Here is a 12545-nt window from a genome sequence, read left to right as displayed (position 1 = left end):
TAGTAATAAATCAACATTGCTACAGTGGCCTTAGACTTCATGCAAGGACCTAAAATAAATTGTATTTTACACCTATGAGAGCATATTTCTCTCATTCTTGACGTTTCTTCTCTAATATTTAAACTAATTCAGTCAAGTAAGGTCATCTGGACAAAGACAAAATATTTTATAAGATTTTAATTATCAGCAGAATAAACTATAAAAGAAAGAAGTTCTTCACCTGTCCTTTATGACCCACCATATTTATACAGATTTCCCCAACTGTTCCACTCCCTACTGGTGGGTATACTGATGTTGTGACAGTTACTAGATTCACAAAGCAGTGAATTCTACTCTCTATTCTATTCTATTCTGGTTTTATCATGTATCTGAGGCCAGGGCAACTAAGGGACATTCTGTAATGCAGTGTAATGCAGCGTATCTGCCCTGGGCTGGATATTAGAAAACCTAGCTTCATATCTTAGCTCTGTCCCTTCATAAATACAGATTTCTGTTTGCTACAAAATATATTCTCCCCTTTATTTTTAATTTTTTTAATAGGATCCTGATTTTTCTGTAGTAGCAAAGTGCTCAAATAAAAAGTTGTATTTCCCAGCCTCCTTTGCAATTATGTCTGACTATGTGACACATTTCTGGCTACTGATACTTACCTAGAAGTTTCTATACGGGGCTGGAGAAAGGATCTTAAAATGGAGACACTGACTCAGATGGCAAGAACCTGCCAACTTCTGGCCTTTCCTTTTCTACCTGAAAGGAAGATTAAATTCTAGAACTTAAGAAATACTCTTTTGACTATGAAACAATGGACACAGTAGTCATGGATGGGTTTTTTCTATAAACCATTTTTCTATATAAAAATCAAAGCCCCAAATCGTGATTTCAGCATATAGCCACCATGCTAGCCCCCAAATGCCTACTTCCAGACTTCTCTTTCTATGATAATAAATGAAATCTTTACTTTGTTTAAGCTACCATTTAACTTCATTTATTCTTTTTAGCTGAATGCAATGGCAAATTAATACATTAGTTTTACCCTCGTGAGTATGATAGTAGATCCAATCTGAATTTCCGTTCGAATTAGAAAAGATTCTTTTATAAAAATGACTAAACCAATAATTATTTTAATAAGTGAGAGAATCAAGTAGGAGCAGAGAGGTAGAGGGCTTCACAATGCTTGTCACAGAATCTGCGGTCTGTGAATCACAGTAATTATTGCTACGTGCTATTGGAGAGGCAGTGATTTTTGTTTCTTTTTTTTTTTCTTTAATTTTCCATTTGATATGTTACACCCAAGAAACAAATCAGGCAATCAAATATTTAATGACTTGATTTTAAGAGAAGTATAATTATGTGTTGTCCCATGACTTTTTATTCTTAAATCTAACAAATACAAATAACCATGAATTTTGTAGGAATTATAAACAGTTAGTTTGCTGGATGCATTGGCAGGCATATATGATTTATTGCTTTTAAGACACAGATTGTGAAGGTGAATTTTTTCATGGGTGCATGATCATCTCCAATCTCATCAAGTCATACACAGTAACTATGCACCCCTTTTTGTGTGTAAATCATACCTCACTGAAGTAGTGTAAAAATTTGTTTACAAAAACACATTGCATTTCATTCCAGTGTATGTATGCTTCTTTTGATATAAAATTATTTTATCAAAAGAATGTGAGACCTGTTAAGTCAGAATCTCAGATATGGAGCCAGGACATCCGTGTTTTAAACTCTCCATGTGATTCTAACTAACGTGCCCCTGGAGTGGATGCACATTGTGCCTGGACAGTAGTTCTGCTCCCGCTTCCTGTCTCCAATCCGTTTTCCCATGAAGACAGTAACTTTCCTGTGAAGGAGATCTGATACTGTCATCCCTTAAATTCCTTCTGTGGGGCCCTACTGCTCCCAGGACGAATCATAACATACCAACCCTTTATTATCTAACCCTTGCTTACTTCTCCAGATGTCACCGCTTCATAAACTTTGCTTAAAAATAGAACTTTATGCAGCACCTGAGCCTTTCTTGTTACCCAGTGCAGTCGTCTTCTGCATAAACCGTTTCATTTATCTGGCACGCACTCATCTCCTCTCATCCTCTGACTCCCTCTTTTCCCTCAACTCTCAGTGTGGGTATTCAGACCTCTGTGACATCTTTTCTTGCGTTTAGGGTTGCCATTTGAACTACAGAATGCCAAATTCAATTTGAGTTTTAGACAAACAGTGAATAATTTTTTTTAATATTCATAGTATGTCCCAAGTAATCATATATACGTATATGTTACTAAAACAACAAAAACAATATTATCTATCCGAGATGCAAATTTAACTGGGTCCTGGCATTCTGTACCGCCATTGCCTAGGCTCCGTCATCCCCAGTCTTTATATGTGCATCGTTAGTGCCCCAGTGGGACCTTCTACATACAGGTCCGCCTCCCTCTCTAGACAGCTGTCTCGAAGGCGTGAATTGTGCTTGGATCTCGTCCTTTTTGTATCCCCAGCATCTGCGCAGTGACTCACATTCAGTGGATGCTTAAGCTTAATTCCTGCCCTTAGTATGAAGGCATCCTCTTCTCACACTGAACATCAACCCTTCTCTACCAGGTATTAACTTAACTCAGATTTTTCTTTATTCTGCTTGAAGGAGAATTTTTGAACTTTCCTCATGTATTTTTCAGGAGTAGGAAAGCCCTTGGCCTATTCCATGCTTTCCCGTCCCTTATTTTATCCTGTTCCACTGATAGCAGGATTTCACCCTTCAGGTCTCAGAACAGCTTGAAATCAAAAGGCTTTAATCACTTGGTGGTAACTCAGCATGAAGGGAATGCTTTTTCACCTTAGACCTTCCTTCCACCTGTAGTGTCTGTCCTGAAACTTGTTCTCTTTCCTAAGTAGGCAAAGAAAAAGGCAAGATTATGGTCAAGCATAGTGTCTTCAAATCCCCCGTTACTATATAAAAATCTGATGCTAGTTTCTTACTCACTTGTGGAGAGTTCCTAACTGACATCTAGTTTTGCCTGGAACATTTCAACTTTCTATTGTGACAATCAATTCGTACCCTGTTTTCTCTAGTCATAGCAAGCTTTCAAAATGTTAAACTCTAGCACACACAGTTTATAAATACACTTAGAACAAATAATTTTTCTGCTTCTTGTCCAGAAATGGTTTTCTCACAGAAATTATGATTATTGTGAAATGTCATAAAGCTTTACAACTTTATAGATTTTGGTTTAAATTGTGGTCAACTATAACCTTTAGACTTTTTTTGTATGTTTATTTGTTAGCTTGTTTTTCTACTGTTTTTACTCCTAGACAGTTTTATTCCTAGGTAGTTATTTTAAATACACACACACACACACACACACACACACACACACACACTTTTGCCTGTAAGCATAACATCATGACTATGTTCCCACTAAAATTCATTCTCCATGTATGGGACTAACTTTCTCATTTGTCAATCTTGTCTTGAAATTTTTCCCATACCTTTCAGAAAAAGTAACTATGTGTAATTTAGCACTATCATAATCTTATTTGCATACTTTTAAAACCTTGTTGAAATCTTTGAAATTAAGCTTGGCTTCCCCACAGATATATCAACTGAGGGCATACTTGTATAAAATTTTATTTTAAAATTAAATAATATATTACAACAAGAGGAACAGAGTGCAGGTTTTTTTCTATCTGAAAGCCAAGAGGTGTCTCATGTGCCAGCTCCCCAAGGGCCCCTGTGTCTCTGTCCTGTATCACCAAGATCTATGCAAGGAATCTTGGTTTGGTGGGGGAGCTCAAGCTAAGTTTTTTGAACTAATGAGATCAATTGCAAACCATTAGTTAAAAGAAAAAAAAAAAATTGACCCAGAGGGCTTCCAGGGAGTTTATGATCTCTAACAGTATATCTTAAATTTAACTGTCCCTATCTTAGCCCACAGTCAAAACACCAGACACCCAGGAATCTCCAGAAACAAAGACAGAGCTTATTCAGTCTAGCTATAAATTACCCATTTCACACCTTCACATGCACATTTCTTTTTACTAATTTTTTAAAAAACATGAATGTAAAATAGAAACTTGGTCTTATAGATGGAAAAAAACACATTTACATGTTTATGTAAAGTTTCACTAATCAATTTCAGCCATTATTCATACCACTCAATTAGACATAACAATTATTAAAAAGTATGTTCCGTTATTCACTTTTGTCTCAACTATATAACTGATACTCTCTACCAATATCTTGGACTTTTAGTATACCTTTATTTGGCACAAAATATGGAAGAAATCTTTTTTTCCTTTTACTATATTGCTGTTAATCTTTTTTTCTCATGTTTTAAACTCACCACTTGCTTTCATTTGAGTAAATTCCAAAGAGATGTCTCACTGACTAGTCATTAGTGTGTAATCAAGACAGTGCTTCAGCTGCCCAGTCTGCTTAGGAACTCTAGCCACGCTATCCTTATGCCACTGGTGTATAGTCCGTATTTATACGCTCATAACTCTCAATACATTAAGGTGCTAATTACTCCAGTACCCATTTACTCACCCATTTACTGAACCAAGAAAAACTGCTGTGCACGTACACGCTCCTTGGCAACTACAGTACTAGGTAATGGAGAAACCAGAGAAAAATACGATTCCTGCTCTCGTGCATTATTTATAGGCTGATGGAGCATAGAGACAGGAAAAAAGGAAATTATAGAAAAGTGTGGCAAACAGATTGAAGTACACAGGAGGTATCTAACAGGGGGGTCAGGGAAAACTTTCTGTGGGAAATGGTAGCTACAGTATACAAAAAAGAGAATAAAAAGCAAAAAACTAGGGAATTACAGACTGGTGGAACAGATGGGGATGTGGAAAATTCCAGGCAGAAGGATCAGAAAGAACTTTGCAGATTTGAGAAAACGAAATTAATAGTATATGTCCTGAGAGAGAGACTGAGGAAATGAGAGAATGAATAAGAGAGAGAGAGAGAATTGGATTCCTTATGTCTGTGTGGAATAAGCATAGGAGGGAAGCTCTAAGAGAGGAGGCTGGGAAGTGAGTTAAAATAAAGCCCAAGACGGCCAGGTAAGTAAGACAAATGGTAGAGAGGAATGTGACTTAAATCAGGAGAGGGGTTTGGTTGAGGGCCCCTAATTTTCCAGGCTTCCAAAAGTCTTTCCAGCCACCGGAGGATGGTTTCTATAAACACTAAACACAGTTCTCTGTCCATGCCTTTTTCAGACTCTTTAACTCTTCCTAGAGTGTCTTCCTTCATCTCTCTAAATTCCACACTCTCTTTTATGCCTCCATCATATGCCTCCTCCCTCATGAAGTCTCCCATTGAATTAACTGAGTAAATGCATCTCCTCCTTTCTCTGAATCTATATAACTTTGCTTAGTTTTTCTTTTCCCCTCTGATGTAACTGTATATATTTGTACATTTATCTTCCCCTCTCACTAGACTAGCTTCTTGAGGGCAGGTCTTAACCATTCTAGAATCTCCTGTAATTTATTAAATTAAACAACTCTGCTTAATTAGGCACAGGGAAAATATTACAAGAAAACAGATGGTATGGTTTTTCATTAAGACTTGCATGTCACGGTGGGGAGAGTATACCTCACTGGCAGAGTGTGTGCTTAGCATGCATGAGGTCCTGGGTTCAATCCCTAGTAATTCCATTTAGAAAAATAGATTTTAAAAAATTAAATTTAAATTTAAAAAAAAGTTTTAAAAGACTTAACACATTGTAACAGAACATTATTTCAGCCAACTGGTAACCCTTTTCAGGATGGGGAGGTTGAAAATTCCCCCAAGGTTTTTTTCAGGATATTATATCACGTGTAAGGATACTATCACAATAATAACCAAGCACTAAAAGTACCAAGCCTGTTACATATGTTATCTCATATTTTTTCTTTTCTTATACTCTGGCTTTTTCAGTTTTGCAAATGAACAAAATCTGAGACTAAGACTGCTGAGATAAATTGCTCAAGGACACACAGCTAGAAGCAGGCAAAGTCAGAATGTAAATTCCTGTCAGTATGACTTCAGAATCTAGGCCTTTACCAGTATTTGCCTCAACCTTAGACTGAACAACATCACATGGTGAATAGCATTGCTACCCTAGCTAAGCCTCCAGGTCCTCCTCAGTTGTTTTTGTTTTGTTTTGCTTTGTTTTTTTCACCTTTTACTGTATCACAAAAACAGAGTTTTTTTTTTCTTAATTCAAGAAATTACATTTTTAAAAATCAAGATCCAATCAGACTGACATTCACTCTATGATTATGTCTTATTTAGTGCCCTTCTACTATGTGTCTAATGAAAGTAGAATTAAGTATAAAACCTGAAGAATCAGGGCCTGTGGCTTTGTGTAGACAGAAATTAAGCTTTTGCTTTTGCTTTTTTTTTTTTTTTTTTTTCCTTTGGATGAACAAATTTAAAGATCACATATTCTATGGGTTTGGAAGGATCTCAAAGAATCTAACGCATCTGACAATCTCTCAATTCCCCTGAACATTTATCACTGACAAGAGATGACCTAATAGAAATGGGGAACTTACTACCTATCAAAGCTCACAATTTTCCTCCTGTGGTAGCACAGAAATTCTAGGTCTTACTGAGCACAAATTTGTCTACCTAAACGTCTGCCATTTAATATTGATTACACAACCATGAAGCCAGGGAGAAGAGTTTTCAACTCTTTGCTACATGTAATTCTTCAAATATTTGAGACTAAGACAACATCATGTTCTTCCTGCCATTTACTCTTTTTCAGGATAGACATGCCCAGTTCCCTGAACTGTTGTTCAAAATGATGCTTTCAGAATGCCCTCATTCTCCTGAATGGGTCCAGCTTTGATTTTATTCTTAAAACTCAGCAGTCAGAGCTGAATGGGCTACTAAAGATGTACCTTTGGCTGGCCAAGTCCCAGTTTCTCTTCTGAGACATTGTTTTCCTATTAATTCCAAATTGGATTATATTAATTCTGTTGGCAACTAAATTACAATGAAGTGTAACTAAATCCACAGTTAAGGTGGCTAAGATGTTTTCAATATGTGGTATATGCAAAGCCACTTCTTCTGCCTTGCTACCACTGCTGATTTTCTGACAAGATGCAAGACAAGGTAAATACTAGTCTATTAACGTCTCTTTAGAGTCTGAATCTAGTAATCCTTGTTTGAAAGCAGCGAACAGCCAAGGCTGAGGCTTACGGATTTTGGCCTGCAACCCCGGATATCCTCCCAGACACTCATTAAATCAATAATAAATGATCAGCTAATTGATAAAGGAACAAAGTCAAGAGGTTTTTGGGTTTTTTTTTTTTTTTTTTTTTTTGTCTTTTAGTGAAAACAATAGGAATCAAATATTATTTTGAAAGAATTCAGAATAGGCTGAAATGAAATTGAGGAACAACCCTTAAAGAAAACTTTAAAAATAAATCCCATGAATAAAAATTAAATTGGTATTTTAAAGTTATATGCACAATATAGAGTATAACATTTCTTCATAAAACAATTTCACACTTTATTTCATCTTATGTACACTATAAAACAAGGTGTCTTTTTTTAATTATGAAAAACAGTAAGACATTTCAAAATAAGAAACAAATATATGTTGTAATTCCACAAGCAAAATAATCAGACTATTCATTTTCTTGTTTTCTCTTAGCCTGGATCCAAATACATGTCTAATGTAAATGTGTATTTTAAAATATTTTCTTTAATTCTACGACTGTATTTTGTAGGGTATGTCTGACAGCATATCATGCACATAGTTTTAGAACATTTTAAAGCAGCATAGTAGAAAATAAAGCTTGGCTCACCCAAATGAGTTCAGTTTTCTGAAGTTACAATTCTGAACTTAGCTCTTCACGTTCTCCCTGTCGGCACTGTAGACTGGACACAGAAGCCAAAGCCCGGGCATCAGGCCTTGAGCATCACATTTACAAAGAAAAGCAAACATCAAACTTCCAGTCTTCTGTGCACCACAGAGAAAATGTACCGGGAAGAAAAACATTTGCCTGTGTGGTCTGTCCCAAACCTTTCTTCTTCAGAACTGCAGAGAGAAATGCTTTCAAGGTCTTTTGAGCCCAAGAGAGCTGGAGGATACTGGTGACTATGGCAGTTTGATCCATCTTTTCTCATTCAGAGAGAAGGTGCCATTATGGGAAAGGACTTGCTTAAATCACCCAAATTGAAAATGGATTTTTAGCATCTAAAGGGTGAAGGTGAGGGATTGTACAGAAAATGGTGTGGATTTAATATAGTCCAGTTCACAGCTGACTCATTTTCACTTTCTTTGGGTATCTAAAACAATGTATACTAAATGGTAAATAAACCTTAACAATAAAAAAAAAAAAGGAGAGAGAGATGACCCTACCTTTAAACAGAGGATTTTTGAAAAATGATTACTCCTATAAAACATATCTGGACTTATAGTGAGACAGGAGGGAAGGGGACAGGGCACAACCATTGAAGGAATGACACAGCAACAGAGAATACAACAAAATGGTTAGAATCAAGATAGCAAAGATTCGACTTCCAGTAGACCTTGAGCCTCATTATACACCCATTGTAACACATTAGCATGCTAAATGACACACCCTCAATTGCCATGACAGTTCCCAGGTTGACCGTAAAAGGCCAAAAAGTGGGCAGGGCCCGATTCCTAGAAATCACTACCCCTTCCCCAATGTAGTTGGAAAAATCCTCCCCCTTGTTAGCATATGAAATTAGGCAGCCTGTAAAAACATAACCACCCCACAACTCGTGGCCTCACTCCCTTCTGAGTGAGACAGATGGAATTCCGTCTATGGAATGTGTCTCTCCTAGGGCCTCTCTTGCCTTCAGACACAGCCTGCACTCAGTCCTTGGAGTATGCCTCTCCCTGAATAAACTTACTTTCATTTTGCTGTGTCTCACTCTTCAGTTCTTTCCTGCGTGAGACAAGAACCTAATCTCCGGCAACAATAGGGAGTGTTCATCATATCCCAGAGCTGTAAGTGATCTAATTTGTCCAAAGTTCTCAGTCTAAACATGAGGTCCTCATTAAAGGTTTTGTGTAAGAACTTGCTTCTTACAAGAGTTTAACAATTTAGAGGTTAACATCGTAACATTTAGACATAAGAGAAAGAAGACAAACTTTCAGTTTTTTGATAATGATGAAATGCACATAATTTCTGTTTTGAGCTATTCTTTAGGCAGCAGCCATGGTGGGACAAGAGGACCCAGTGCAGCGGGAGATCCACCAGGACTGGGCGAACCGGGAGTACAGTGAGGTCATCACCAGCAGCATCATGACAATCACAGACTTTCTCAACTTATTCGATATGTCTTGCCGTTCAAGACTCGCAACACTAAACGAGACATTGACAGCTCTTGAACGGAGAATAGAGTACATTGAAGCCAGGTGACAAAAGGTGAGACCCTCACCTAAAATCGTGCCACACTGCTGCTGGGAAGTTGCTTCTACAGAACACAGGCCAATGTGGGAAATGCCCCAGCAGCCTTCAGCTCCTTCCTCTCTCCTTACAGAACAACAGGGCTTCTTCTTGTTCTTCTTTTTTTCAAAAATGTGGCCTTTGGGCTCTGCCATGTACACCCAGGAGCGTGAGGTGGCACGTTGGGAGGGGGCCAGGGGGACTCTTGGCAACAACGTTGGGCGTTTTTACCTTTTCGGAAACATTTTGCAGAACTACTTGTCAACGTATTTGAGGCGCTAAGAGCCAAAAGCCTGAGACTCTGTCACGGTCCTCCCCACCTCTCTCTCTCCCTCTCTCAGCCTTTCCTTGCAGCTCTAGTCACCTCTGCATTGTTTCTACAGTCTTTGTCTCCTCCCCACGTTTGGCCGGGGCTGGGAAGCTGTCCTGGCTGAGACCCTCACACCCCGGCAAGGTGGCTGCCAGAGAATGTTGTTGCTAACACACCAGTTTCTTGTCCTTTGGGGGAGGTCAAGTCCAGGCCCCCACTTGTCTTGAAAAGGGACGTTTTCAGAGTTTTCATTCTGTCATTTGGGGTGTCTTTGCCTCTCTTATTTCCCTAATAAACTCTGCAACTTTAAAAAAAAAATTTTGTTTTTCATGAGATTCATTCTATTAATGGAGGTAATAAGAGTTTTTATTAAATGTGTACTATGAATGAAGCATTTTCTGCATACTTTTATCATTTATTCCTAATTATAAGTATTAAATGAATAAATATTCCCATTTTGAATTCAGGTTGTTTTGAAATAGGTCAAATAACTTGGCAAAAGTCGAATAGCTGATAAGGTTTACAGCTGAAATTTGATTTTAGGTACACTGATACTAACTCTTAAAACAATTTTGGCTCTGATATGTGAAAAATAAATGTAAATGTGCAAACACATACATACATACTACTTACAACTTAAAACATGGCTGGCAAACATTTTCTATAAAATGGACATTTCTTTGTCACAGCTACTCAGTGTTGCCACTGCAAAGGTGAAAGCAGCCATGAGCAGTATTTAAACAAAAGAATATGGCTATGTTCTAATAATACTTTATTTCCAAAAAGCCTGAAGGCCAGATTTGGTCTCTGAGTGGTAGTTTGTTTACCTGTGGCTTAAAATGTCATAAATAGTAATTAAAACATTAACATAACATAACAAGAAATAACTGTGTGATAGAATTCAAAGTTAAAAATCAAGAGAAAAACAGTGGTTTAGAAGAACAGAATTATAAACTGTCTAAACTGTTTGTAATACTTTACCTATAGATTTTGCAGGTTTCAAGAGACTTGCTGTTATGGATTGAATTAAAAAGCAACAGGAACCCAACAGGGACAATATCCATAGTGAATTAAAGTCAGAAAAGGTAAGGGACATGTGACCAACATGCATAAAGGAAATCTCAAAAGTCCCTGTGGTAAAAATATAATTATCTAGAATCTAAAGAATCAAGTAATTTCAAAAAATTACTGGTTCACATCATGGCAGGATCATAGAAGATACTGTCAAGTCATTAACTATCAATTTTTTTTCTCTCCTGATCAAGATGAAGTAAAAGGGTCTGTATTTATACTCCAACCTGAAGCAACTGAAAACAAACAAAAATATGAAACAATCTTTTTTAGACATTGAACATCATGTAGTGCAGAGAGTAATTCCTGAGAGAGCAAAAACAAATGATACAGGCCATACAATTGTCCCGGTTTATTGCCTGGAGCAACTTGCAGGCTGCAACAGAGGTAGGAACAACCTAGGAACAACAAGCCTAGTGGTCTTGCTTAGTTGAGGAAGGAGAACCATGTACATGTACAAAATAAGGTGGCTGGAGTCTGCTGTGCACAATACCGTAGAAGAGAGGGCTATATTGAGAGAGTTCTAGAGATCCACAAAAAGGTCCTTAGAGTCCTTAGCTGAGAGATGATCAGCATGTAATTGTGAGGAAACCATCCCAAGGCCAGTGAAAGAACAACCTGTAAGGATTACACAATTGACTTCTGAACACCACAGTTTGGAACCGCATAGGTCCACTTATATGTGGATTTTTTTCAATAAATCCGTACTATAGCACCACAGGATCTGCAGTTGGTTGAATCTGCAAGTATGGAACCATGGATAAGGAGGGTTGACCGTAAAGTTATATGTGGATTTTAGACTTTGCAGAAAGTTGGCGCTCCTGACCTCCACGTTGTTCAAGGATTAACTGCACTGCCATTTAATCTGAAACAAAACTAGAGTCAAAAGTACTTACTTTTGGCACAAGCCAAACTGTAAAAAACTCATGATTCACAAGGCATTAAGTAGAGTACTCAGAAAGGTTTCAACTCAGTAGTTGGGCAAAATTCATCTTAAACTCATGGCTGCTCTAGTTTCATCTAACAGATTTTAAAAATAATCCTCCAAAGGCTCAGACTTTTTCAGAATAATTTAATTGTGCCTCAGAACAAGATTTAGAATGTTTATAGGGTTATGAAAATATTCAACAGCAAGAAAGCAAAATTCACAGTAGCTGGCATCCAATAAAAAATTATCTGTATGTAAAGAAGCAGGAAATCTATAAGGAGGTGAAAACTTAATCAACAGAAACAGACCTAGAAATGGCACAGACACTAGAATTAGTAAACAAGAACATGAAAGCAGTTATTATAACTATATAACTGTAACTTGAACTATACATAGTTCAAGAAGTTAGAATAAAGATTGAACATGTTGAATAGAGAATATAAAAAATACAAAAAATGATCTAAATCTAACTTACAGAGGTAGAAAAAGAAACACTGTAATAGCAAATGCAATGGATATTAAAAGCAGATCAGACACTATGGAAGAAAATATTAGTGAACTTGGGTAAATAGCAATAGAAACTGTTTAGAATAACATACAGAGCAAAATAAAACTAGAAAATAAAACATAAACAGAGCATCAGTAAGTCATGGGACAATTTCAAACACCTAATGCATATACATGTGCTTGGAGTTCCTGAGCAAAGGGGATCAGGAAAAATATTTGAAGAAATAATACAAAAAACATTCCAAGTTGATAAAAACTAAAACCCACAAATCTGTGAAGCTCAGTAAATCCTAAGCACAAGAT

General features: G+C 37.1%; 1 protein-coding gene and 1 long non-coding RNA gene across 2 annotated transcripts in view; one reads left to right on the top strand and one right to left on the bottom strand.

Moving 5' to 3' along the window:
- The window catches only part of LOC116666330, a 50900-nt gene that overhangs the window by 20900 nt on the left and 17455 nt on the right, over nucleotides 1–12545 (bottom strand). The gene's annotated exons all lie outside the window — the stretch shown is intronic.
- On the top strand, nucleotides 9196–10043 carry LOC102514212 (probable protein BRICK1). Its single transcript, XM_032488377.1, has one exon. It carries the CDS (start codon nucleotides 9196–9198, stop codon nucleotides 9397–9399), a length of 204 nt encoding a protein of 67 aa, XP_032344268.1. The 3' UTR covers nucleotides 9400–10043.

Source organism: Camelus ferus, chromosome 10, assembly GCF_009834535.1.
Source record: "Camelus ferus isolate YT-003-E chromosome 10, BCGSAC_Cfer_1.0, whole genome shotgun sequence".
NCBI classification, from domain to species: Eukaryota; Metazoa; Chordata; class Mammalia; order Artiodactyla; family Camelidae; genus Camelus; species Camelus ferus.
Note: the sequence above shows the minus strand (reverse complement) of the source record. Positions and strands in the feature narration are given on the sequence as shown.

Excerpts from the sequence above, each read along its gene's own strand:
- LOC102514212 (XM_032488377.1), top strand. The coding sequence starts at position 9,196 with ATGGTGGGACAAGAGGACCCAGTGCAGCGGGAGATCCACCAGGACTGG.